At 31.9% G+C, this 24,771-nt stretch overlaps 9 protein-coding genes across 9 annotated transcripts; 5 read left to right on the forward strand and 4 right to left on the reverse strand.

Moving 5' to 3' along the window:
• Nucleotides 1–91: 91 nt before the first annotated feature.
• NAEGRDRAFT_81141 (XPG domain-containing protein) lies at nucleotides 92–3,302 on the reverse strand. Its single transcript, XM_002672793.1, has 5 exons — nucleotides 3,222–3,302; nucleotides 2,941–3,130; nucleotides 2,740–2,900; nucleotides 854–2,690; nucleotides 92–833 (listed from the first exon to the last, which is right to left on the reverse strand). The coding sequence occupies exons 1-4, from the start codon at nucleotides 3,241–3,243 to the stop codon at nucleotides 886–888; spliced, it is 2,178 nt and encodes a 725-aa protein (XP_002672839.1). The 5' UTR covers nucleotides 3,244–3,302; the 3' UTR covers nucleotides 92–833; nucleotides 854–885.
• A 382-nt stretch (nucleotides 3,303–3,684) lies between these two features.
• Nucleotides 3,685–4,568, forward strand: NAEGRDRAFT_81142 (CPI1-like protein; the record flags this gene model as incomplete). Its single annotated transcript, XM_002672730.1, has 1 exon — nucleotides 3,685–4,568. The coding sequence occupies one exon, from the start codon at nucleotides 3,685–3,687 to the stop codon at nucleotides 4,534–4,536; it is 852 nt and encodes a 283-aa protein (XP_002672776.1). The 3' UTR covers nucleotides 4,537–4,568.
• A 1,422-nt stretch (nucleotides 4,569–5,990) lies between these two features.
• NAEGRDRAFT_52059 (uncharacterized protein) lies at nucleotides 5,991–7,469 on the forward strand (the record flags this gene model as incomplete). The annotated part of the gene is made up of 2 exons (XM_002672731.1): nucleotides 5,991–6,898; nucleotides 6,956–7,469. The coding sequence occupies 2 exons, from the start codon at nucleotides 5,991–5,993 to the stop codon at nucleotides 7,467–7,469; spliced, it is 1,422 nt and encodes a 473-aa protein (XP_002672777.1).
• A 93-nt stretch (nucleotides 7,470–7,562) lies between these two features.
• Nucleotides 7,563–14,074, reverse strand: NAEGRDRAFT_59151 (uncharacterized protein; the record flags this gene model as incomplete). The annotated part of the gene is made up of 1 exon (XM_002672794.1): nucleotides 7,563–14,074. One exon carries the CDS (start codon nucleotides 14,072–14,074, stop codon nucleotides 7,592–7,594), a length of 6,483 nt encoding a protein of 2,160 aa, XP_002672840.1. The 3' UTR covers nucleotides 7,563–7,591.
• Nucleotides 14,075–14,297: 223 nt separating this feature from the next.
• NAEGRDRAFT_81145 (NADH-ubiquinone oxidoreductase) lies at nucleotides 14,298–14,928 on the forward strand (the record flags this gene model as incomplete). Its single annotated transcript, XM_002672732.1, has 1 exon — nucleotides 14,298–14,928. The coding sequence occupies one exon, from the start codon at nucleotides 14,298–14,300 to the stop codon at nucleotides 14,838–14,840; it is 543 nt and encodes a 180-aa protein (XP_002672778.1). The 3' UTR covers nucleotides 14,841–14,928.
• Nucleotides 14,929–14,989: 61 nt separating this feature from the next.
• Nucleotides 14,990–16,276, reverse strand: NAEGRDRAFT_72200 (actin-related protein ARP6; the record flags this gene model as incomplete). Its single annotated transcript, XM_002672795.1, has 1 exon — nucleotides 14,990–16,276. One exon carries the CDS (start codon nucleotides 16,274–16,276, stop codon nucleotides 14,990–14,992), a length of 1,287 nt encoding a protein of 428 aa, XP_002672841.1.
• Nucleotides 16,277–16,749: 473 nt separating this feature from the next.
• Nucleotides 16,750–19,853, forward strand: NAEGRDRAFT_72201 (uncharacterized protein; the record flags this gene model as incomplete). The annotated part of the gene is made up of 5 exons (XM_002672733.1): nucleotides 16,750–17,036; nucleotides 17,082–17,353; nucleotides 17,397–18,946; nucleotides 18,986–19,457; nucleotides 19,501–19,853. The coding sequence occupies 5 exons, from the start codon at nucleotides 16,750–16,752 to the stop codon at nucleotides 19,851–19,853; spliced, it is 2,934 nt and encodes a 977-aa protein (XP_002672779.1).
• Nucleotides 19,854–20,219: 366 nt separating this feature from the next.
• Nucleotides 20,220–22,412, forward strand: NAEGRDRAFT_81146 (neuroguidin-like protein). The gene has a single exon (XM_002672734.1). It carries the CDS (start codon nucleotides 20,224–20,226, stop codon nucleotides 22,393–22,395), a length of 2,172 nt encoding a protein of 723 aa, XP_002672780.1. The 5' UTR covers nucleotides 20,220–20,223; the 3' UTR covers nucleotides 22,396–22,412.
• Nucleotides 22,409–24,571, reverse strand: NAEGRDRAFT_60851 (uncharacterized protein; the record flags this gene model as incomplete). Its single annotated transcript, XM_002672796.1, has 1 exon — nucleotides 22,409–24,571. The coding sequence occupies one exon, from the start codon at nucleotides 24,569–24,571 to the stop codon at nucleotides 22,409–22,411; it is 2,163 nt and encodes a 720-aa protein (XP_002672842.1).
• Between the last annotated feature and the right edge of the window lie 200 nt (nucleotides 24,572–24,771).

The raw sequence follows: 24,771 nt of genomic DNA on the forward strand, positions 1-24,771 counted from the left end.
AGTGCTTCAATGTTTGTTGTATTGTTCTTTTATGGAATATGGAAAATATTTTTAGAATTAAAAAAAAATGTCAGGAGACGATCATCACCAACACCATCATCATCACAGTGGAGGATGTTGTTCCGAAGCCCATAGTGGAGATTTTCATGAACACGATCATCATTGCGAACATGATCACGGAGCACATGATAAGAATGAATTAGAAGGATTTCAACAAACACTCTATCCATATATTGATAAAATTCATGTCCGTTGTTTGAATGAACATAAACTAAATGCTTGCCAATCAATTATTAGACCATACGATCAAAGAAAATCAAAAGATGGATATTTGGAAAGTGCTGTTGATGAGGAATTATTACTTGTTGTTCCTTTTACAGTTTCAACAAATTTAAAATCTTTTCAAATTATTGGAGGAGACAATGAGTCATGTCCAAGCAAAGTCAAAATATTCAAGAATAATGAATTATTAGATATTGAAACTGCTACACAAAAGAAGGCTGATCAAGAGCTTGATTTAACTTTTGATATTGAAGGAACTTATGACTTTTTGTTAAAGCAAAGCAAGTTCAATAACTGCCAATCTATTACTCTCTTCTTCCCTTCAAATTTTGGAGCTGAAAATACAAGGATTTCATATATTGGATTTAAGGGAGATTACTCTGATTTTAAGAGAAGAGCTGTAGAAGCAATTTATGAATCTGCTCCTCAAATGAAGGATCATAAAGTAGATTGTGAATGGACCAATTCCAAGACAATTGGTGGACAATAATTTTTTAACATCTAAATCTATTAATTTATTAGCTACTACTCATTTCACAATGTTAAAAAATATTCTACCACACTCACTATATAAAATTTGTAAATAAAGAAATAAGTATGGAATTATTCTCTCAATAAGGCTTCGAATTGTGGAGCAATCTTGTTAATTCTTTGTTCGAATAATTCGTTTGCCTTATCAAGTCTTTGACTTAGCGCTTTGAATTCATTTCCAGTAGTTGTAAGTTTCTTAAGAACTGCATAACTTTGTTGCCAGAATGGGATTGCAACTTCTCTGAATTCTTTATATGGATTTTGACAACAGAGGAACATGGATTTAAAGTTCTTTGGACTGAGTTTGTCTTCTGGGGTTGACAAAAGGTAATAAGCCAAAATACCCATAATATTGTTATGGTCAACAGAAAAACCAGTGATATCTCTCATAGTAGACATGACACCTGATAAACTTTCAGATGAAATACTACGAGACATGTATACTGCTGTCAATAATGATTCATACAAGTGAGCAATATTTGTTTGCAATAATTTAACAATGGAATAGTAAATAGCGAGATCTAACTTGATTAATCCTGTCCAACCACTCTTAGACAATGATGTACGTCTAAATGTTAATGGAACAAGACTCAAAATTCTAGTGATCAACAATATTTCATCTTCATTTTCAATCTTTTCCTCAACTGCGTATGGTTTTTCGTAAGTCCAAGAAGCAGTAAGAATGTTCATCTTGGCTAATTCAACGAGCACAAGTGTTTGTTCTATATGAGTCTTGGCATTAGATAAAACCTTTCCTTTAGAGGACAAGATGTCTAATGATCCTTGTTGTGGTTTCTTAATATATCCCAAAGTTTCCAAAACTTTCAAGTGAATAAATGTTTTAACTTCATTTGGTGTGGTAAAGTTTTGCATTTGATTCTTCTTGAGAAGTGTTGGTTTCAAATTCAATACCAAGCCCAATGACATAGAGTTATTGGTATATGTAATTTTCTGTTGTTGAAGATATTTGGTGATGTTTGCTTCATTAATTTGGAATTGAAGGCCATCCATAAATACATTTACAGGTTTTCTTTCTATATAAATTGTGTCGTTAGAATTTTCATCTGAAGAGTTATATCTAACAAGCATAACATTTTTGTGTTTAAAGTAGTCATTCATTTCACTAGTCAAATAGTTCAATGATGATGTATAAATAGGTTTCCAAGTGTTGATAAATTCCTTATATTCCAAAGAATCAAAAAGAGGATTTGGTTCATAAAATACTCCATTCACTAAATTTCCGACCAATTGTGGTGATAAAATACCATGACAAATTAAAAAGTAAATTTCTTCAGGTAATCTTTCTCCAACAATTTCTTCAAAGTCTCTAGGAAGAGCATCTCTATTCATTACAACAACTGTATTTCCAATAAAATCCAAAACTGGATGATGCATAATCAAATACTTATTTAACAAGAAAGGCACTGTAAGATCCTCACGAGAATTCATTGTAAGAATACTTTTAGCTGAACCAATTCCTTTGATATTATCAATTTCTGTTTTGAAACGATCCTCTTTCTTTACAGTATTTTGGAATGGTGAAGGAGAAGAAAATCCTTTGAAAAAATAGCTTCCTGAAAGAAGAGCTGCATCCAAAAATTGATTGCTACTAATTCTTTCTTGTGTAAGAATTGTCTTCTTTTCCACATATTGGAATGTCTTTTCATCAAAATTAAGTGAGAAAATAACTTTAGGAATATCAAACATTAATAATTCTTCATCTCCCATAACACCATTAACCAATTTAGCATCAGACATGTATGACAGTTGTCCCCAAGCTAAATATGGTGCTCTCAAAAATTCGATATCATTTTCATTAAACAATTCAAATAATGCATTAAGAGTGTCAATTGATGCCAAAAATTGATTTCCTTGTGCTGTTTACAAAGTGTGTAATTTTAAATATTAATTAATATTAATACAAACCTCTAGAGAATAACATAAGGGCTTCTCTCTTTTGATCCTTTTCATAAGAACCCCAAGCAGATTTCAAAGAAACTGTTCTAGCTTGATATATACTTGTTGAGCGTTCCTTCTTTACGCAATTAATACCATTAAATACAAAAACTGGTGTAATTCCAGCATCCCTAAATATATTTGAAAACTATTTCTTCATCAAATACTTACTTGAATTGTTTTAAATTAGTTTGAACCAATAAAGCTAATGAAATAGGAGTACCTCCTGTAGCCATTTGGAAAGGTTCATGTTTTTCATCATATAAAACTTTCAACCAATGAAATCCATCAATTCCTATTTTACATCCACGAAGAGCATCAAGAGATTCCTTTTTAATAAAGTTTTTTTCAGATAAATAACCTATACAATCATGATGATAATAATAATATTAAAAATTCCGTAATGAAATTAATCCACAATTAATTCACTTGATGATTAATAAAAAACATACTAGACAATCCTTGAATCGTCATTTTGATCAAATAAATGTAATACTATTAACAAAATTTATTACAACAACAATGTTCTTGTTATTGTATTTTTTTTAATTTAAATTTAGGAAATTTTTGCTTGCCAGTTCTTCTTGCAATTTTGGCGCCAAATTATATTACTTTTCTATGTGATAGTGATGAACATAATCTTTTCATGATTTATAACTTTTAACTTTCTTGTTGTGAAAGGAAAGGGGGTTTGTGTGATTCTTATTAAATAAAATTAAAAAATAAAAAAAATTAAATTCGGAACGGACATTGATGATTTAAGACTTACGCTATGATTAGATTAATAATTCATTTCAGTGCTAGTAAATAGATAGGACATTGAAAAACTCAAGTCCTCGGTTGTCCTTCATCCTATAGCCATTTGATCGGTAAACGAAATTACATTCAAAAGATAACCTTTGAAAAAAAACAACAATGTCATCGAAGCCTTCATCATCATCGTCATCACCATCAACAACAAGTGAAGGAGGTATCCGACTCTTCTCTCAAAATGAGAGTAAAGCTTGGGCTGAAAAGTTCTTTTTAATTTACGGACCAATTTGGATGTCATACTTTTTCTATTTAATTTACTTTGAAATTTATGATAATGCATCAAGAATGGAATGGACAATGTATGGTGTAATTATGGCTACTCCATGTTTCTTATATCCATTATTATTCCCTGGTAAGGCTGATCGTAATCTTCCGATTACTGAAAGATATTGGTTCAAGGCTAATATTTGGGTTTTCATCTTTAATTTTGTTGGAAATTACTTTTGGACTCATTACTTTTATAATCTTTTAGGTGCAACATATACTATGGATACTCATCGTATTAATGATGTTCCATATTTGATGTTTTTATGTACTCAAGCTTATTTCACTTTCTATTTCTCATTGAGTAATGTTCTTTTGAGAATTATTTATACTGCATGGAGAAATCCATCAACTTCTAGAAGCATTTTCATTTGTCTTTTCATTTTGGCTTTCTCTTACTTTACTGCTTTTATGGAAACTTATACCATTCAATATTTCAAGTATTACACTTTCAAGAATAGAGATATGATGTACAAAGTTGGTTCAATTGTCTATGGTATTTACTTTATTGTTGGTTTCCCAATGTATTATAGAATGGATGAAGAGGAAACAAAGAAAAAGTTCTCAACTTTCAAATGTTGTGTTGAAAGTTTGGGCGCATGCATGTTAGTTACAATTTTGCTTGATTTTTGGAGATTGTTTGTTGGTGGTATTGTTGAAAATGTTCCTCAATGCGTTCCATGGATGTAAAATTAGTGTGGAATTAAATCAATTTATTTATTAATTTAATATTTGAAATTATCCTAAATTTAGAACCTCATTTCACTAACATTCCTTCAATTTATATCGTTTTTCATCATCAATTCTTCTTTGAAATAGGATATCACCATTCAGTAATTTCTCTTCTAATGGAACATTAGAGCAGGAGAGGAATTGTTTCATTGGTGATTTGAAACATAATCCCTAACTTCACTACAGCTTAATAACACAACATTGGAAATTGTTCAATTCGAAATACTCAATATTTAATTTGAATATAGACTCAGTATTATTTAACATATATTGAAAAAAGATTCTCTGTGAAGATGCAAATCTGTTAATGGTAATATCTAAAAATCTTTTATTGGATACCAACGCCAAATTCCTTTAGAGCGTTGCAACAGTTCATTCCCATAACTGCAACTGCAATTTTCATATTAATTTCCCAATTCAAATTCTTCAACTTTTCAAAATCGAAGAGAAAGTAAACTAAACAGCTAAACTAAGGCTATTGTACAATCATTTAAACAATGAAAACACAAACATATCAAAGCTCAAGCTTTCGCCAATTAATATGAATCGCCAAGTATGCTTAATACCCTTTCCTTTCGTATATTCTTTCTTTGTTTCGTACAAACAAATATCATCACTATCATTTTCAGATAAGAGCTCCAAATCCACAACATTATTACTCAAAGGGCCATGGACAACCAATTTTACATAATTGGTCCTTGAGTAATTGCAACTGTTCCTGTCATTTGTCATCTTCACAAATAAAGGTGGAAAACTCCTATCAATCTCAATACAAAAAAACATCACAAGAGCGAGTACTACTATTCAATGCCAGTCTTTTCTTTCTTCAAGAAGAAGGAATCTTCTTCATCAAACACTAAACCAAATTCTGACTTGGCTAAGAAACTTCAACAAAAAGGTTAGTTTTCTATTCGAAACCAACATTAGAATAATTTTATTGTTTTAATAGATGCTGGTTCTTGGACAGTCAATGAAGTTGGTATTTGGTTAGATTTAGTTGGTTTAGGAGAATATAAAGTAAGTTGTTGTAGTTTCTAATAACATTAAACTAAACTATTTAGCCAATATTTATTAACAATTCAATTAGTGGTCAAGAATTACTCGAATTAGGAGAAGAAGGTTTGTTGATATTATTATTATTTCCATTAGTTTCTAATAGATATGTTGTGATGATCATTAATTGATGTTTTTATTCGAATCTTTCTAAATTGAACTAAATATCCGTAATATTATCCGTTACTGTCATCACCCATTGTTAATTCCCATCTCTTTGAATACAATCATTATACATTCATTTATAATACTTTTTACAAATATATATTTAATATTACAATAATAACACTATTTATAATAATACTAATACATACAATAATAATACAATAACATGTACATACAATTATATAAAAATAGATATGAATCAACTTCAAGTGACAAAACTTGGTCATCGTAAAAAGTTTAAAAAACTTGTTGAAGCACTTAAAAAGAATTCAAATATTACAAATTTCCTTGAAACACTTTCAGAAAATGATTCCGATATGATTCCACCAACAAGTAGTAGTAGCAGTTCTAATAATATTAATAATAATAATAATGGTACTGCTAGTAATAGTACAGGTGGAGGTGGAAATTTCACACAAACAGCTCAACCATCTAATTTCCAAAATAGTAACTTGTCTGAATTGAGTGCAGGTAGTTCAGGAGGTGGTGTTTCAGCTGATTTAGTTTTTAAATGTTATCATGCTGAAGATGTTCATTTAATTGCATTGAAAAGAGATAGAGCTACTTTTAGTGAATTGAAATTAAAGATTATTGAAGAATATAATTGTTTAAAACCAATTATTAAATACCGTGATACAGAAGGTGATTTTATTAATATTAGAAAGGAAGAAGATTTTAATATTTGTAAACAAAATGTTCCAGTTGACTCTGCTATTAGATTATATATTACAACTGAAAATGATGCAGATGACACTTCAAGTCAAACAAGTGGAAGTGAAATGTCATCATCAAATACTGCACAACTTCATGCTCAACGTCATACAGATCAATTTCCATCAATTTATGCCTCAGATGAAGAACCAGAAATGGATGATGGAGCTGTTTTCTTTGATGACTTTGTTGATTCTGTAATTATTATTACAGATGATAAGATTGTTCAATATATGAACAAATCTGCTGAAAAGGCATTTGGTTATACAAAGAAGGAAGTTATTGGAAGAAATGTCAAGATTTTAATGAGTAATACTCATAGAATTCAACATGATAATTATGTTGATAATTATTTAAGAACTGGTCAAGCTAAAATTATTGGATCTGGAAGGTAAGTTTTTATACTATGAATAATTTCTCTCTAATACACAACTTTACATCTAATTAGAATGGTTGAAGCTCGTGCTAAGGATGGTTTAATTTTCCCAATTTGGTTGAGTGTTGCTGAATCTGCTTGGTTAGGAAGACATGCTTTCACTGCTACAATTCAAGATTTAAGAAAGGATAAGAGTAAGCATAGTAATTCTTCTGTTACTTCTCTTTTGGAAAACCTTGTTGATGCTGTCATTATTATTGATCTAAAATGTAATATTTGTTTCTTAAACAAGTCATCTGAAAAGATGTTTGGTTATAATAGAGATGAACTTATTGGAAAGAATATTAAACAACTCATGCCTGAGAAGTATTCCATTAATCACGATTCATATGTTTCTCACTATTTGGAAACTGGAGAAAAGAAAGTTATTGGAAGAGGTAGAAAAGTTACTGCTAAAGATAAGAGTGGATCAATGTTCCCAATTTGGTTGAGCGTCAGTGAAACTAAATTCTCAGGAGAACGATCATTTGTTGGTACTATTCAGGATCTAAGAAAGGAAAACTCTTTGGACAAGATGTTGCACTAAACTTGTTAACACCAAACTAATGTACATTAATAAATATCTAGCTTATTTCTATGTTGTAATCTGATTTGATGTAATGAATTAAGGAATAGTTACTTTTAATTTACTAGGTTAATTTATTCAGATTATTTTTTCTTCTTCAACATGTATGAAATAATTTCATTCAATGTATCAAAATTATGTTGTTGAGAAATGGAATGGATAAGGTGAATTGTGTCTGCTACCTTTTCACTCTTATTTTCTACTTGGGCAGAAATCCATTTACCTGAACAGTGGCAACGTTCAAGTACGTTATTGGCATTAATTTGGGAGCATCTAGAACATTGTAAATCTTGCAATTGATATCCAACCATCTTATTTTGAACATAGTCAATTAATCTTCCCTCAATTAGAGATTTGTCAAAGTCATTCGAGCAGTGTTTACATTTAAAGATGTTTTCTGTTGTTGGTTTACCAAGCTCAAGATCACAACAAGAACTACAGAATGAACAAATCATATCAGGAACCTTGAAAATATTCTGGGATCTCTTGAACATTGATTCGGAAGAGAATTCCTTTACACCCAATAATTTCAGTAAAGATCTCTTGAGCACATTAACTTCATCTCTAATAAAAAGATCAATTGAAAGCATATGGCAAATTGCATTAACAAACTCTAATCTAATATCTTTTTCTGATTCTAATTGTAGGGAGAGCTCTTTGAGTTGATTACTCATCACTTCCATCAAACCTTCTGAGAATTTAGTTGTCAAATATTCTTGGGCATGTTCTTCTTGGATCTTTTGAACTTCTTCTGCCTTCATTGTTGAAATTTTTTCATCCAATGATCTTCTATACTTGAGACATTCATACATGTAAGTAGAAAGATAGAATACTAAATGTACTCTAACTGATTCTGGAAGTTCACTCAATAAATCAATGTGTGGATCAGAAGAAAGTCCAGTCTCTGTTTCTTGGTCTTCCTTAAAGCCCAAGAAGTTATCTTGATTAAACCACAACAAATTACTCCAAGTGTTTTTAACTTCAATATCAACCCAAGTGAATAACTTTTGTTGTTGAATGCTTGACTTAAGGTAGTCAGTGTAAACCTTAGCTTCATCTGTAGTATTCTTGCCAGTATCTACAATAATCTTAGTGAAGTTGGCATAGATGATTCTACATCCACACTTCTTAAAGTGAGCACAGAGTTGGAGGAAGACTTTCTTTTGAAGTCTGTAGATGAATGCTAAAATTTCAGGATGGAAAAGCTTAGCATGAGTATTACAACACCATCTATAAAGATTTGATAACAACAAATCTGGAACATCAGGACAGGTATTGTCATCATTGTGAACATCTGCGAACATTTTGGAAACAACTTGCTTGAATATTTTGAAAATTTCAGTAACAGTGGAGAATTTAGATGAATTACTAATCTTGTCATCAATTGTTTCTTCAATAAAACTACTTTGCAAAATGGCATTAATGTCCAAGTGAGAAATATCAAACTCAACACAAACTGAGTGATAGCAAGCAGAGTGATTAATAAAAGTACCACTTCTGGAATACAATTGGTCATCACTCAACAATGCTTGTTGTTGTAGTGCATCATTTTCGCAACCTCCTAAATCTGGTTTGTTGGCCTTGCTTAACCACAATACATAGTCATTTTGTAAACTTCTTCCAAACATCATGTCAATTAAATGCATAACAAAGTCATTTGATTCAATATTACCAATAGGAATACCACAATAGTTACTGTAGTTAGTCATATCCTTATACCATTTTTCAATAGCACAATATCTGATAAACATTTGCTTGATACAATTATTAGTCCAGTATGCTGAGAGAGCATGTTGATATTTGTTGTCTTCTTCACTGAAAGGAATGGCTACAATAGGTATTTCTTCTAACATTGGAGCGATTTCAGAGGCTGAATGAGTTTGGTATGAGAATGGAGACTGAACTAAAAGCAGAGATGATGCCTTTCTTTCCTTCGCCAAAATGTTGTTAATTTCTTTAAGTACATCAACTCTATTCTTGAAAACATCCAATTCAAATTCTTCAATTTCTGTAATATTCAAGTTAGATTGCTCAATAATTTGATCTAATACTTCATCGAATAATCTATCAGGATGCAAACCTGTAGTTTGGAGATCAATTGAATGAATCAAATAAATATATGCTTTCTTGTTTGCAAAAGAGAACAAACCAATAACACCTCTGACATCACAACAACTTTCAAAAAGATATAATTTTTGCAAGTTTGTTACATCTTTGAGATAAGATACACCAGGATTCTTCTTAGAATGACTTCCGTCAACTTGAACAAGATCTGAAACAGTAAGCGTATTGGCAGAGTCAATCTTTTCTCTTGACTTTGGATGTACTTGACAAAGTGAACCAATTGAAAGAACAGCTCTAAGAACAGGATCAATTTGTGTCTCATAAACACCTTGAATATGAGGATTAGAGAATTCAGAGTAAATAGTTTGCAAGTTCTTTTGGTAGTACGACTCTAGCAACTCTTTTCTATAGAGGAATGTATCTCTCTTATTAGCTACTGAAGTTTCAACAAGCTGACTTGAGAGAATTGGTAATTTCTTATGAGGCTCCTCTGATTCACCTTGCTTTTGATAAAAATTGAGATAGACAACTCTTGGTACTTCTATCTTGAATGTTCTCATTTTACCTCCAACACTAATAAAAAGCTTGAGAAGACCTGGTGTTTCGGATTCTCTAACTTCAATAACATGCCACACGAGGTCTTTAAGTTGGTTAGAATAAAATTGAACATATGAAGCCATAGTACCATCATTGACAAGAGTGTTACCATCTGAGGATTTAGATTTCTTGGTCTTGTTCTTCTTCTTTTTCTTCTTTCTCTTTTGCCCTACCTCTTCACCTAATGAATCATCATCAACATCGTCAATCTTTCTCTTTGTAGATTTAGATTTTGGTTTTTCATCACCTGAAGCGTCTTCCATTTCTTCATCACTATCAGAGGAAGAATCTTCTGTTACGGGTATCTTCTTAAGCATATCCATCAAGGATCTTTGTTTGCTTTGACTTGCATTTTCTCTCAACTTTTTGAGCAACCAATCTGGGTGCTTAACTCTAGGTACTGGATTATCAATAGCTTGTAAAGCTGCAGGAATAGTAATAATTTTTTGAATAGCACTACCCAATCTTTCAATATAATAATCCCAATCAACAATTTCCTTGAGATCGATTTCTGTCATTGATGTATCCTTTGTCCACTTCTTCAAGAATGACAAGCATACAGATTCCTCCTTTTGGAAAACAACTGTTGGAATAACACGTTCTGTAACACTAGCATTTTCAGGTTTCTTTGCCACAATGTAACTACAAACTAAACCCTTATCTCTAACCATTTGTTCACCAAAAAGATCAACCAATCTTTTAGCTGCTGTAATTCTTGCTGCCTTTTGATTACCATATTCTTCTAACCTCTTACTCATGTTAGAACTTTCAGTAATATAATCAAAGAGTTGCTTAGTTTCAATTCCTTCACCTTTAGTGTAAAGAATATCCAGCCATCTATTTGCAATTTCAGCAACATGTTGATAACATTCAGAGAGAGAATATCCTTTTAAGAATTGTTCGAAAACTTGAGATTGGAAAATCTTAATAAGCTTAAGTTCACCTCTTCTTTTAATTTCGAAACCCTTCAATTCAGCCAAAGTACCATCATGATTGAAAACTGCATATCTCTTCTTAATAGATTTACCTTCTTCCTTTGAGGCTGGCAAAATCATAGCACGATAAGGACCGTCAACTTCGAAGAAAATGGAACATTCAGCTCTCTTGTCCCATTTTCCAGTTTCTGGATTGAAATTTTGATATTGATCGTTACTGAAATTTTGAGCAACATCTGCGTTCAACATCAAACAAGGATAGGAGATTGTTCTCTTCTTACCATTAGTAAGCTTGAGTGTATAATTTTCAGGGAATGAACCAGGGAGCATGCACCAAATACCATCAGTATCCAATTCCAATGAAATACCAATATCATCGATAAGCTCTCTGGCCATTCTAATAATTTGAGCACCATTGTAAGTAACAACACCAGCCATTTCCATACTGTACCATCTGGCAGCTTTTCTCATAACGTAACCGTAGAAAGAGTTCAAAATACACTTGTGGGCAAGTTGAAGAGAATCGTACAAAACTAACATGACTTTGGACTTTTCTTCAAATTCTGGATCTTTAGACTTGTCCTTCCATTCTTTGGATTTATCTTTAAGTACATATCTTCTGTCACGAAATTCTCTAACTGTATTTACATAGAATGGATTTTCTCTTTGACAAATAGTAGCATCCTTGACCATACTTTCCTTATTATATTTCTTCTTGTGGGCCTTTTGACTGATTTCACCCACTCTCTTTCTTAATTCTTCATTGGTAAAGTTTGGATTATCGTTCATTAAAGAATTCTTGGCAATATTAAATTCAGATCTAGATGCTGTAAAATATTCAGCTCTAAAGTGCCACTTCATTATTCTCTTACAATCATTCTCTGGCTTATTGTAAATGCATTGAGCACAGGTGTCCTCGTTAACAATAGCAGATGGTTGAAGTCTGTGTGTAAGAATAATGTTAGGATACATAGCACCAACATCCAAGTGATATAATTTTGGACATTCTTCTCTTTCTGGTTTTTCTTTGAGTTTAAGTAAACCATCAATAATTTCTTGTTTCAATTCCTCAAAGTTGGCAACATCTTCAACTTTCAATTGTTGTTCAACTTCAATTGCAAATCTAATGACTCTATCTACATTATCAACTAATTGTTGATATCTGTCTGGATTTAATTTGAATTTGTATGGTATATCTGATCTATAAACACCAGACTTTAAACCTTCTACACGACCACCGATATATGTTTCACTTGCTAACAAGTGACCCTTATACATCTTTTCAGGATCTGATTGATATCTATTTGGGAAAATAATATTACCCTTGAATGCTTGTACCATGAGAAGTGTTTCACAGAGTGTACCTGATCCTTTTCTCAAAACTTCATCTGGTGGCATTGGAATAATGTTACAAAGTGAGAAGATAAAAGGATTGATATACTTCATATATAAATAGTATGTTGAAACTGCATCAGAAACAGAATAAGAAGCCAATTTTTGAGGTTGACTTGTTGCAAAAGGTAACATATCTTCAGGATCTACTTCAATAGGATCATACTTTAACTTGGCTTTAGTGACAGCTTTCAAACCATGAGAACCTTGAGGTAAATAACTGTCTCTGATAACCCAATACAGACAATCGATATGGAGACCAAAACTACTGCCATAAAGCGTGTCAGATCCAAGCTTTTTGCAATCTCCTGACATTCTATAGTAACCTACATGGTCTCTAAGATTCAGTGAATATACACTAGCTCTTTGTTCTATGAAAGGCCAATCGAAAAAGTCACCGTTATACGTCACATATACACATGGTTTTTCTTCTTGCATATGTGAAAACCATTTAAGTAATAACTCTTTTTCATTTTCTACGTTGAAAACTTCAAAATATCCAGGGAATTCATCTTTTGGAGTATAATCAAAATTTTCGATATCTTCAGCGACGATTTCACGATTCACAATTAAGTAACCGTGGCCGTCAATCATATAAGATATCATCATAATTCTATCTGATTGTGGATCAGGGAACATGAGAGGAGGTTTTGTGGTTTCAATATCGAAAGCACAAACTTTAGGAACAGCTCTTTCTTCGATATCTTCTCTCTTTGAAATCAAAACATTTCCTTCCTCAACAGAAATATCATACCAATAACCAACTCTTAAATCTGTATCAATGGCACAACGAATATGATATTTAATATCATATTCTCTAATATCAACTATCTTGTCAACACAATCAATAGTCGAAAGTTTAGCTTTCCTTTTACGTCTAATTCCTCTTTCGTAGTCATCAAGATCATCTAAGAACTGATCCTCCATTTCTTCGTTCAATAACTCTTCTTCTAATAGCTCAAACGAATCTTGACTCTTTTTCTTATTTTTTTCAATTATTGGTAATAACTTAGATCTCATTTCCATCAATTGTTGAACGTTTTTAAATCTCAATTTCAAGTACTTTGCCTTTATACCGGAAAGGTGATTAACCTTGTCAAGATCTTCTTTATCTACTATATCCAATGATACTATTGGGTCCATTGATGTTAAATAATTGCAAACTTCTGTAAATGAATTGTCATCCTTCACAGCAATATAGAAATATGGTTCGAATACTTTGGTGACAGAAAAAGAGTCACCTTCATCACTCATAAAATATAACACAACTGCAGCAAGATCCATATCCGAAGAATTGGCATCATCTTCACCTCCGGACCCACCCATAGTCAATTTTTCTGGTACACTCGTTGCTCTAAAGTTTACCAACCAACCCAGATTCTTTGTACCCTCCATCTGTGGTCCAAAGAATCGTTTGTCAATTTCAATTTCCTCTAGTTTTTTCTTTTCTCTATATTCTTTTAATTGTTGAGCTTTTTCATCGTCATCCAATCTTTCTTGTTGACTGCCATGGTCTCCTTTCTTCTTTGTGGGCTTGTTTAGCAGCCGAGGTTTATTGTTGGATTTGTTTGTGTACATTTTTTTTGATTTAATTTAAAATTTTAATTTGGGCGGGAGAGAAAAATAGCGCGCAAATTTTGACAACACAACCAGCATGATGAGAGTCATTCATTATTGATAAAAACTTGATCGTACACTTATTGTTGTCCATTCATTTTACGATGACAATCGCAATAACATAACACAATAGTTAATAGCAACTCAATACCATCAAATATTTTTAAAATAAAAATTTAAAAAAATGTTTAAAAAGGCTTCTTCATCATCAATCATACAACTCAACAAGGCCGTATCAACCAAATCATCTCCTTTGGTTGCTAATTTATCATCAATTCAAAGTGCTAATTTCACTGATTATGCCTACATTAGAAGTAAATCATTAGAAGAAGCCAACGCTAACGTTTTGTTTCTCTACCGTAGAATGTTGAAGATTTTGCCTTGGATGAAGGAAACTTATCACGTACCAACAAATCTTGATGTTATGAGAAAAACAATCCACAAGGAATTCAAGAGCTTCCAAGGTTTATCCGATACAGAACTTATTGACGCTTTAGTTATTCGTGGTTACATTGAATATAATGAAGCCACAATGCACCACAAACAAAGAGGACACATTATCAAATTCTTCATTGAATCCGATGTTACAAATGTTGCTCCACATTTACAAGAATACAAGAGAATTATGAAAGAAAAAGTCGATACTCAATCACTCTGTGCTTCCGTGGAAGGCAAGGGTATGGGTAGAAACATTGGAAAATATCTTAAAAACACTAAAGACTTGTAAACTTTTTAACAGAGATTATTATCCTTCTCGAATGGGATTATAATATGAAGGCGAAAATCTTAACACATAAAAAACAATAATTATTTATATTGGTAATGTTTTTTATTTAATATGAGGATTCTAGTAGTAAATTGTCATCATAGACTCTATTATGAACTGGTGAATCTATCCAAACAAATTTCAAATCCAGTTTCATCATATTCTTCCTTCTTTACTGTACTATTGTCCAATAATTGTTTTTCATAAAAGGAAAATGCTGAGGCTCCTCTCCAACATAAAGTCATTGGATTCTTACTTTCATGAACAGTGACTGATTTGAATTCTTGTGGAGCAAAACCTCTCAGATCGTTTTGAAGCCTAGATTTAAAGTTTTTAAACTTGGTACTACCACCTGTTAAAAGGATTGTATCAAAAAGGATTGACTGTTCTACACTCGATTTGAATTCTGTTAAAATAGTTCTAGCAGCTGTTTCAGAAACTCCAGCCTGATTAATTCCAATATCAGAAGGTCTAAATAAAATTTCAGGTATTGCCATTCTTTCTTGATTCAAGGTAAGAATTTGTAAATCTTCATTTGATGGTCTATCAGTTTTCAACACATAACCAGTCTTACTGTTCTTGTAATCTGGTAAAACATAATCAACTAAAAATGGTGAATCTATATACGAGCACAAATTCAAATCTTCTTCAAAATTGTTAGAAACTAAACATAATCTCTCTTTCACTATATTCATTAAATAAGTTTCATCCATCATATCGTAGTGTCTTCCTGAAACAACTTCTTTGAAATAATTGGTCAATAGTTTTCCACCAATATCTATTCTTTTAATTGCCTGTTTGACTGGGAGAGAATTTACAATGGGATAAATATGTGAAAATGAAAATCCAGAATCTATTACAAGAGCACTCTTTGATTGTACAATTGAATTATTTGAAGTTTGGGAATTGAGTGGAGTTTTTTCATCTCTAATTTCATTTAAATATCCAAAAAAACTTAAATATTGGCTTGAAATTGATGAATATTCTTTAAATCCATAATATTCAAAGACAAGTTGGCATATATCTCTTTGGAGTGTTTTAGGAGTGAAAGGTTGATGAGGCAAAAAGAGTCTAGTTTCGTTAGTTTGTAAAGTTGGAAAGTGATTCTTTAAAATATGGTCCATAATTATTGATTGAGTTTCACAATCCACTATATATCCCTTTTCAATTGGTCTCCTAAATAAAAGTGATGCAAAACATTCACAATCATTTTCCAATTCATCACCAATAAAAACTGATCCAGGAGCTCCCGATGTAGATCTATGTTTAGCAATATAATTAGGAATGATCAGAGGATTTTTATCAAGTCTACAATGTTCCAACACTTCTGATTCCGATGTTGCTCCATATCCAATTTTGATGGAAGAACCTCCACAGTCAGCTATGAGTGTTTTCATTTTTTTTTAAAAGAAAATTTGTTTTCCCTCCATTATTTTGTTTTTTCAAGATGAGAAACAACCACAAGCATGAAGAACTTATCTAAAGTTATCTCAACTTGTTATCATGAAAACAACTGAATATTCAAACCAATATTGATTCTGTAGTGTCCATATTTTAAAAAGGTTTCAGTGATACTCATCAAATTAAAACTCGTCATGTTGATATCATCACTTGTTAGTCAAATAACAACAAACTCGTTAAAAAATATTCGCAAGCCAATTCAACACTTTTTTTGTTAGTGGGCATCATCATCAATTGTGCCTTTGTTTAAAACAACAACAATAACAACAACAAGTATAACGATTTCGAATCATCTCTTGTGTGCGTGATAGAGGGTGTTGATGAATAGTGTTTTATAATAATTATTGGATAAATTAATTGTTTTTTGGAGTGATTATTTAGTTAAACAACAACCCGAAGAAACAACAACATGGGATCCAATGTTAGTAGTGTAAAGTTACCGGCAAATGATAATTTGCCTTTAGAGGATGAAAAATCATCAAGAGTGGAAATACCAAATATGCCACCAACAAGAAGGAAAACAATAACAACATTTGATAATCAGATGAGTAGAGTATCAATAGTTTCTATACGGTATGATTCACCAATTAATGTTGGAGAGGATATTAAATCGGATATTACATTTGAAATGTTTGATCTCGCCATGGCTAGAGTTTTTACATTTCTTGATATAACTTCTCTTCTAATGTGTTCGAGGTAAGAGGGTTATTTGAATTATTATTAATTAACATTTTCAAAAAGTGCTTGTAAAAAGTTTAGAGAATTAGAAAACAAATATCAAGATGTTTTGTGGCAAAACTTGTATAAATTTCATAAAACCAACATGATGTACATTTGTACAAATCCTTCACAAGCTCTTCAAATGATGGAGGAAACAAAGAAAAAACACCAAGCATCTGATAGTATTAGGAAAGGAATGGAAAGAAATGAGCTTGGTCTTTTGGTAAATGATCCAATTTTGTTGGAATTGAAAAAGGATGTAAAAAATTGGAAAGAAGAATGCTTGAACTATTGTAAGTTTGAATTGGAATATTTACTGTAAATAACCATATTTAGATTTTGTAAAAAGGAAATTCATATCTTCTCAACAAGAATATTTACTTTTGGCAAAACTTAAAGAATTACTTTTAACTCAACCTGAAAATCCAACAAGGAGGAAATCTTCAGTAGTTGGACATCTTTCCAATATTGGTAATACTGATTCACCTATTGCACAGAACGATATTCATACAGCCAGAAATAGTGATAGCAGCGATAGTAGTGACGATTTTAAATTTGATAGTATCGACGATGATTTCTTAAAGAAAAAGAGCATGGAATTCATGATGTATAATAATGTAAAATCTTCATTGATTGATGACAATCCCTTTGGAAGTGATGATGATGAGGATAACGACACTCAAAAACACAACGAGGAAGCTTTAAATCCAAATCTTAATAGGTGGAAAGAAGCAGAATCAGATTCCGATGATGATAATTGGTTGGAAGATGAAAAAGATGATGAGAAATTAGAAGTAGATTTAAAGAGTCCAAATCAAATTTTACAAGAAAAGATTGGAATGACAAACAGTGAATCTGAAGAAAACTTTTCGACTCCTTTAGTACTTAGAGGAGAGCCAATTAATAATAGTAGTATAAAACATTTTGAGGAAAACTCAGATGAGGATGAAGACTGGTTCAATGACGATGATGAAAAATCAAAAGATAGCTCGATAATTGAGCCTATTGTCAAGAAGGGTGAAAGAGCATCCGAAATTGAAAGTCAAACTAAGCTTCATGTTAAAAATGACTTTTCCGCACTTGATATCAGTGAAGTCAAGATAGAAATAAGTTCCGAGAATGATAATAACAAATCATTTAGAAATTCCTCTTCCTCCAATCATGTAACCTTAAAACTTCCTTCCATTGATGATAGTGATGATGAACATATTCTAGGCCGTGAAGCATCTGCTTCAGAGATCAAGCTGGTATTCTCAGATGATTTAGATTCTGATAAGAAGAAGATATCTACACCAAAGACTAAAGATGAAAGTGAAAGATCTGCAAGATCTTCATTCGAAGAAGATATTGATGATTCTAGAGGTTCACACAAAAAGTCTTCATTCCTAATTTCTAAATCATCCAATGATGATGACTCTGATCCTTGGTATTCAGATGAAGAGAGTACAAAAAAGACTGTTCTTCATGTTGAATCTGAAAATTTAAATATTAAGAAAGAAGAAACTGACTCGGACACAGATGATTGGTACAGTGAAAGCGAAGATGACAAGAAGAGTAGTCATTTTGGATTAATGCTAAGAGATAATGAAGAATCACAAAAGGATTCCTCATCATGCTACTCTGTTTCAAAACTTGGATTTGGTAGTAATTTACCAAGTTTTATTGGCAGTCAATCTGATACTGCTAGAAGAATCAAAGAGGCAGAGAATCTTACATTGGATGAACTCATCACGGATCTTACTGATGTAACAAAACTGAAAGAAACTTATCTGAATAGATCAAATGCTGAAACCCAACAATTTTACAGCAAGTTATTATCTTTCCATCAGAGAACACAGGTATTCTGTGGAGATGAACCAGTTGAGGATACAATGCCTGATGCTATGGTATGTTCAAATTAATTTTAAATTCTAACTTTAATTTAGATGGCACCAAATGATTGGCCAACAACCTTATCTTTCTTCCAACAAAAGAAAGGTCAAGGTATTGTTATAAAATTGATTTACATTGAAGAGATTCAGACACCTTACCCAGCAAAACTCTGTAACCCTGTACTTAAATTCTTTGGATCAAAATCAAAAGAGATGAGAGGTGTTTGTTCTGGATTGATTATTGGACCATTTTTACTTCAGTGGAATAAGACTCACTCATTAATTATACCAAGAAAATTAGTTTCAGACTCCTACTTGTATCAAACAAGAACTCATCGTATTGCAGAGCTTTTTAATGTTACTTTGGATTCAATTATCGATACCATTGCTAAAATTATTGTAGAGTGGAATCTCACAAAACTGTATCATGATCAATTACAAAATTGTCAACATTTTGTTGAGAAAATAATTGATTCTCTTGGTATCAAGAAGGTTTTGGAAACTGAAAGAATAGGAAAAACGATTTGTAAGTTTTATTCGAGTTATCTTGATAATTTTTACACCAACAGTCAACTATAATACTATCTTGAATAGAGAAGGAAAAGGGTCAATAGAATTCAATTTTGCTGACCAAGCTAAACATGACAAGTTATATGCATGCTTGGAAAAGAAGTATGGATCTGGAAAGGTTACCTTTGAAACTCACAAACAATTAGATGAATTTATGAGATCAGTTATTGCTGAAGATCCAAACTTTACAATTACTCACCACCAAGATTATTCCTTACTTGTATTCTTTGATCAACTTTTCTGGGCTAAACATTCTTTACTTCCAAATGAGGACCAATACAAACCTCTATCAGATGAAAAATCATCAACTCTGTGTCCATTCGGTTCACTGGCTTTTGGTACAACCAAATGAAGCACAAAAGATTAATTTGAATCATCAATTTGCTTCAAATCTGTTTCACCTTCAAACCTGTTTATCTGAGAATGAAATCTCAATAATTACCCCCACTCAACTCCTTATTGTACAATTTTGCCAAAGAGTTTTACCTTTAACACCTCGGAAATACTCTAATATGATATTAAATAAAAATCCGTCTGATAATAATAATAATAATAACAACTATGGAATAACATCAATGTAAATAACAACACATTATCCAAACAATAACACCCCACACATCTCTCTTCATCACTCTAACAATTTGATGAATGGAGTTGAAGAGAGAATGTTGGTGATAAAATTCAACAAGAAATTTGACTCGAATAAAAAAAAATAACACAAAATGCCAAACACTAAAAGAGCAGCATCAAAAAACAAGGCATTTGCTCAACAGAGAAAGGATATTAAAAAACATCAATCCGAAAAGCCAGTTCTTGAGGATGCTATAATAGACGCCGAGAGTTTCCAATCAGAAACTGATAAATTCCAATCTAAAAAACTTGCGCAAATAAGACAAAAAACAGGTTTATTAGAAAAGGACAAGGATAGAGATATTATTCAACCACTTATACAAACAAATGATCAAGATGATGACGATGATAATGATGGATATGCTGATGAAACATCAATTGATAGAAAATTAGTAAAACAAACAGTTGCAAAAGTTACTAAAAAACAAAAAGATGAAAGTGATGATGAATCTGAAGATGATGAAACTCAACTAACAACAACAGTCTCTTCTGATGAGGATGATGAAGAAGAATATAAAGGAGCATATAGTGATGAAGATGAATCCGATGAAGATATTAGCAAATTAAGAAAGAAGGCTTTGGCTGGTTCATCACAAACAACAAGATGGAAGAGAAATGAATTCTATGAAGGACAAACTAATATTTCTCAAAAGACACATACAAATAGAGAAAGAAAACAATTTGATGAAGAAGAAGAGGAAGTTAAAAGAATGCAAGAAGAAAGAGCAAAGAGATTATCTACAAGTGATTATTTGGATGATTTCATGTTAGATAGTAAAACAACAACAAAAAAGAAGATTCAAGAAAGTTCAAAGAAGGAACAAGTTTCAATTGAAGAAAAACTTGCAATTATACAAAAAGATGCTCCTGAATTTATGAATTTACTTGTAGATTTAAAGAACAAACTTGTTACAGTTAAGGAACAATTACATCCAATTTTATCTAAAGTTGAAATGGGTAATTTAGCAACAAGTGAAGGTTTAAGTTATTTAGAAACCAAGTATCATTTAATGTTGACTTATTGTACAAATATTTTGTTTTATGTCTTGTTGAAATCAAGTGGAAAATCTGTTAAAGATCATCCAGTTTTGGAAAATTTGGTTGAACTCCGATTACTTTTAGAAAAGATTAAACCAATAGATGAAAGAATGAAATATCAAGTTGATAAACTTGTTAAATTGGCAAATAATATTCAAGATTCAACAATGACATTTGATTTCAAACCAAATCCAGATAGATTATTAAAGAATGATGAAGAAGGTGCTTCTTTTAATTCAGATGAAGATGGTTCTGATATGGGTGAAAGTGATGAAGATCTTATGGAAATGAAGACTGGTTCCAGAAAATTAAAGACATCATTTGATTCTGACAGTGATGATAATGTTGATGAAGATGATGAACAAGATACCTATGTTGCTCCAAAGATGATGGCTGTTTCTTATGACGATTCTGCTTTGAAAAAGTCAGAAAAGACAAGAAAAAAGGCCATGGAAAGAATTGAAAAGGGTGGGCTCTTGAAAGAACTTAAGAATGAATTTGGTGATGCTCCAGAAGAATCATACTCTATTGGTACTGAAGGAAGAAGTAAACATTTGGAAGCTATTGAAAAGGCAGAACTTGAATCTCGTCAAAGACTTATGCTTACAAAGAAAGATAAAAAGAAGATTGCTGAGGAATTGAAGATTAAGGATCCATTGACAGAAATGGATTCATTCCACGAATTTACTGCTCTTCAAAGATATGCTAAATCAAAGAATGCCACAAACAGCAAATTGGCTTTGGCTCAATATCTTGGAGATGCTGATGAAGCTATGAAGGAAATTACAAAGGGACCAAAGCGTGATGCTATGGATGATGAAGAAAAGGCCATGTTAGAAAGTGGTGCTTTGACTTATGATTCTAATTCTGATTTTGATGAAGATGAAGATGATTACTATGAAGAAGAGGATGACTCAAAGAAGAGAAAACGTGGAGGTTCTGATTTTTCATCAAAGAAACAAAAGAGAGATTTTGAAGATGAAAACTTGGAATATGAAGGTAGAGATGAAAGTGGTAAGAGAAGGGCTGATCACACAATTATTAAGAATAGAGGTTTAGCAGCACACAAGAAGGAAGATCAAAGAAATCCAAGACTCAGACTGAAAAACAAGTATAAGGCAAAGACTGGAGGTTATAGATTCGGTAAAGTTAAATCTCAAGCAGGTTATAGTGGTGAAAGCAAAATTTCAACTGGTGTTGTCAAATCTAGGAAGATTAAGTCATAAATTTACATTTGTTTTATTGATAGGTTCTTAATAATTCTTCCCACATTGATAAGAGTGCATCAATTTTCATTGTTCCAACTAGAGTACCATCTCTCTTTCTGACACTCACTGTCTTTTCTTGCATTTCCTTTTCTCCCAAAACCAAGATAAAGTTATATTGAAGAACTTGGGCATCTCTAATCTTTTTCTTCATTGTCTTATCAGAAAGATCAACATCAATGAAATAGTTGGAGAAAACTCCTCTCTCTTCAGCAGTCTTGAAAATTTGATCCTTAACCTCTTTACAGTAATCAACAAGGGAAGCATTTTCAGCTGAGACTGGACAAATAAAACATTGACGAGGATTAAGCCAGAATGGCCATCTTCCTGATAAATGTTCAGTCAAGAGAGCAATAAATCTTTCAATACTTCCCAAAATAGCTCTGTGAATAATGACTGGTGTAATGAGTTGGTCATTTTGACTTTGATACTTGAGATTAAATCTACGAGGAAGTTGGAAATCTAATTGAATAGTAGCACATTGATGGAATCTTTGTAAGCTGTCTTCAATTTGAATATCAATCTTTGGACCGTAGAAAGCACCATCACCTTCGTTGAGTTTCCAATTGTATCCATCCAAGCATTCCTTAAGAGATTGTTCAGCTTTATCCCACATTTCAATATCACCAACAAACTTTTCTGGTCTTGTTGATAAATTGAATCTCAAATTAAATCCAAATATTTCACTATAAACAAATTTAACAAATTGTAAACAATTTTCAATTTCACTCTTAACTTGGTCATGAGTACAGAAAATGTGAGAATCATCTTGATGGAATCTTCTGACACGAGTGAGACCTGTCAAGGAACCACGTGGTTCATTTCTATGGAGTGGACTGAAATCAGCCAATCTTACAGGTAATTCTCTATATGATCTAATCTTACTATCAAACATGAGACAGTGGGCTGGACAATTCATTGGTTTGATTCCAATAGTTTCTTCCTTGTGTTGAGTTCCTTCAATTACAGTGAACATATCGTCCTTGTAATGTTGCCAATGGCCAGACGTTTCCCATAATTCTTTTTGGAACATTTGTGGAGTAATAACTTCATCATAACCTCTCTTTCTATATTCTTTTCTGATAAATTCAACCAATTTGTTAAACAGTCTAGTACCATGAGGTAAGAAGAATGGTGTTCCAGGACTGTATTCATGGAAGAAGAATAAATCTTGCTTTTTAGCAATAAGTCTGTGATCCCTCTTGAGAGCTTCTTCAATAAGTGTTTGCCAATCCTCCAACTGTTTAGCTTTAGGGAAAGAAATACCATAAACACGTTGTAAAAGTGGAGATTTTTCATCACCCTTCCAATAGGCTCCACTCAATTTTGTAAGTTTTACAGCTTTGATCATTGAAGTATTTGGAATATGAGGACCTCTACATAAATCTACAAGATTACCACATTTATACATGGTAATTGGTTCACCAGATGGAATTTTCTCTATTATATCCAATTTAAATTGATTATATTTGAAAATTTCTCTTGCCAATTCCTTTGTAATGTGAATTTTTTGGAATGAATGTTTTTCTTTCACAACTTGTTGCATGAATTTTTCTAATTCTTCCAATTGTTCAGTTGTAATTCTTTCATTATTTTCAAGGAAACCCTCATAAAAGAAACCACCATTTAAAACTTGAGAAGCTTCTTTTGAAACCAAAGGTGGACCATCACATAATTTAAGTGATGAACCAAACTTTTGTTCCAAAGCACAACCAAGAATGTGAGCTGTTGAATGCCAAAATACTTCCTTTCCTTCAACACTTTCAAATGTAAAGAATTCAATATTATTATTATTTGATTCTTGATTATTCAAAATTTCAGAAAATGTATCATTCATATCAGTGAGCTTTCCATTAATTTTACAAACTAAAAACTCGCTTACTTCATTCTTATAAAAGACTTCATTAGCTAATTGAAGTGGTGTCTTTTTCAAGAATTCCGAGTCTACAACAATTGATAAAGGTTTACTCTTTTCTCCAAATTTCAATACTAAATTTAAATTGCTAATATTAATATTATTAGGCTTGATATTTTCTTGTTGTTTTAATTCATTCCAATGTTTTGATCGTTCTTCAAAGGCTTGTTGTTGCTTGTTGGAGAGTGAAAAGTATCTTTGAGTGGAAATTGAATTGGTCATTTTCATCATCTTGATTGCATTACTAACAGAGGCTGTTGTTGTTGTTGTTGCAGCACTGCTAACAAGAGAATTGGTACAACTCTTCAATACTCTTCTTCTCATCACGGCGTTTAACATTTTTTTTAATAATTATAATTATTAAATTCATGTGATGGTGATAATAATAATCGGACCTATTAAATCCATTTCCAACCATCCTA

This window comes from Naegleria gruberi (genome assembly GCF_000004985.1).
Source record: "Naegleria gruberi genomic scaffold NAEGRscaffold_51, whole genome shotgun sequence".
Classification (NCBI taxonomy): Eukaryota; Heterolobosea; class Eutetramitea; order Acrasida; family Naegleriidae; genus Naegleria; species Naegleria gruberi.

Excerpts from the sequence above, each read along its gene's own strand:
- NAEGRDRAFT_81141 (XM_002672793.1), bottom strand. The coding sequence starts at position 3,243 with ATGACGATTCAAGGATTGTCTA. Across the intron at positions 3,131-3,221 it reads GACGATTCAAGGATTGTCTA|GTTATTTATCTGAAAAAAAC; the intron begins GTATGTTTTTTA and ends ATGATTGTATAG. Across the intron at positions 2,901-2,940 it reads ACTAATTTAAAACAATTCAA|GGATGCTGGAATTACACCAG; the intron begins GTAAGTATTTGA and ends AAATATATTTAG.
- NAEGRDRAFT_81146 (XM_002672734.1), top strand. The coding sequence starts at position 20,224 with ATGCCAAACACTAAAAGAGCAGCATCAAAAAACAAGGCATTTGCTCAA.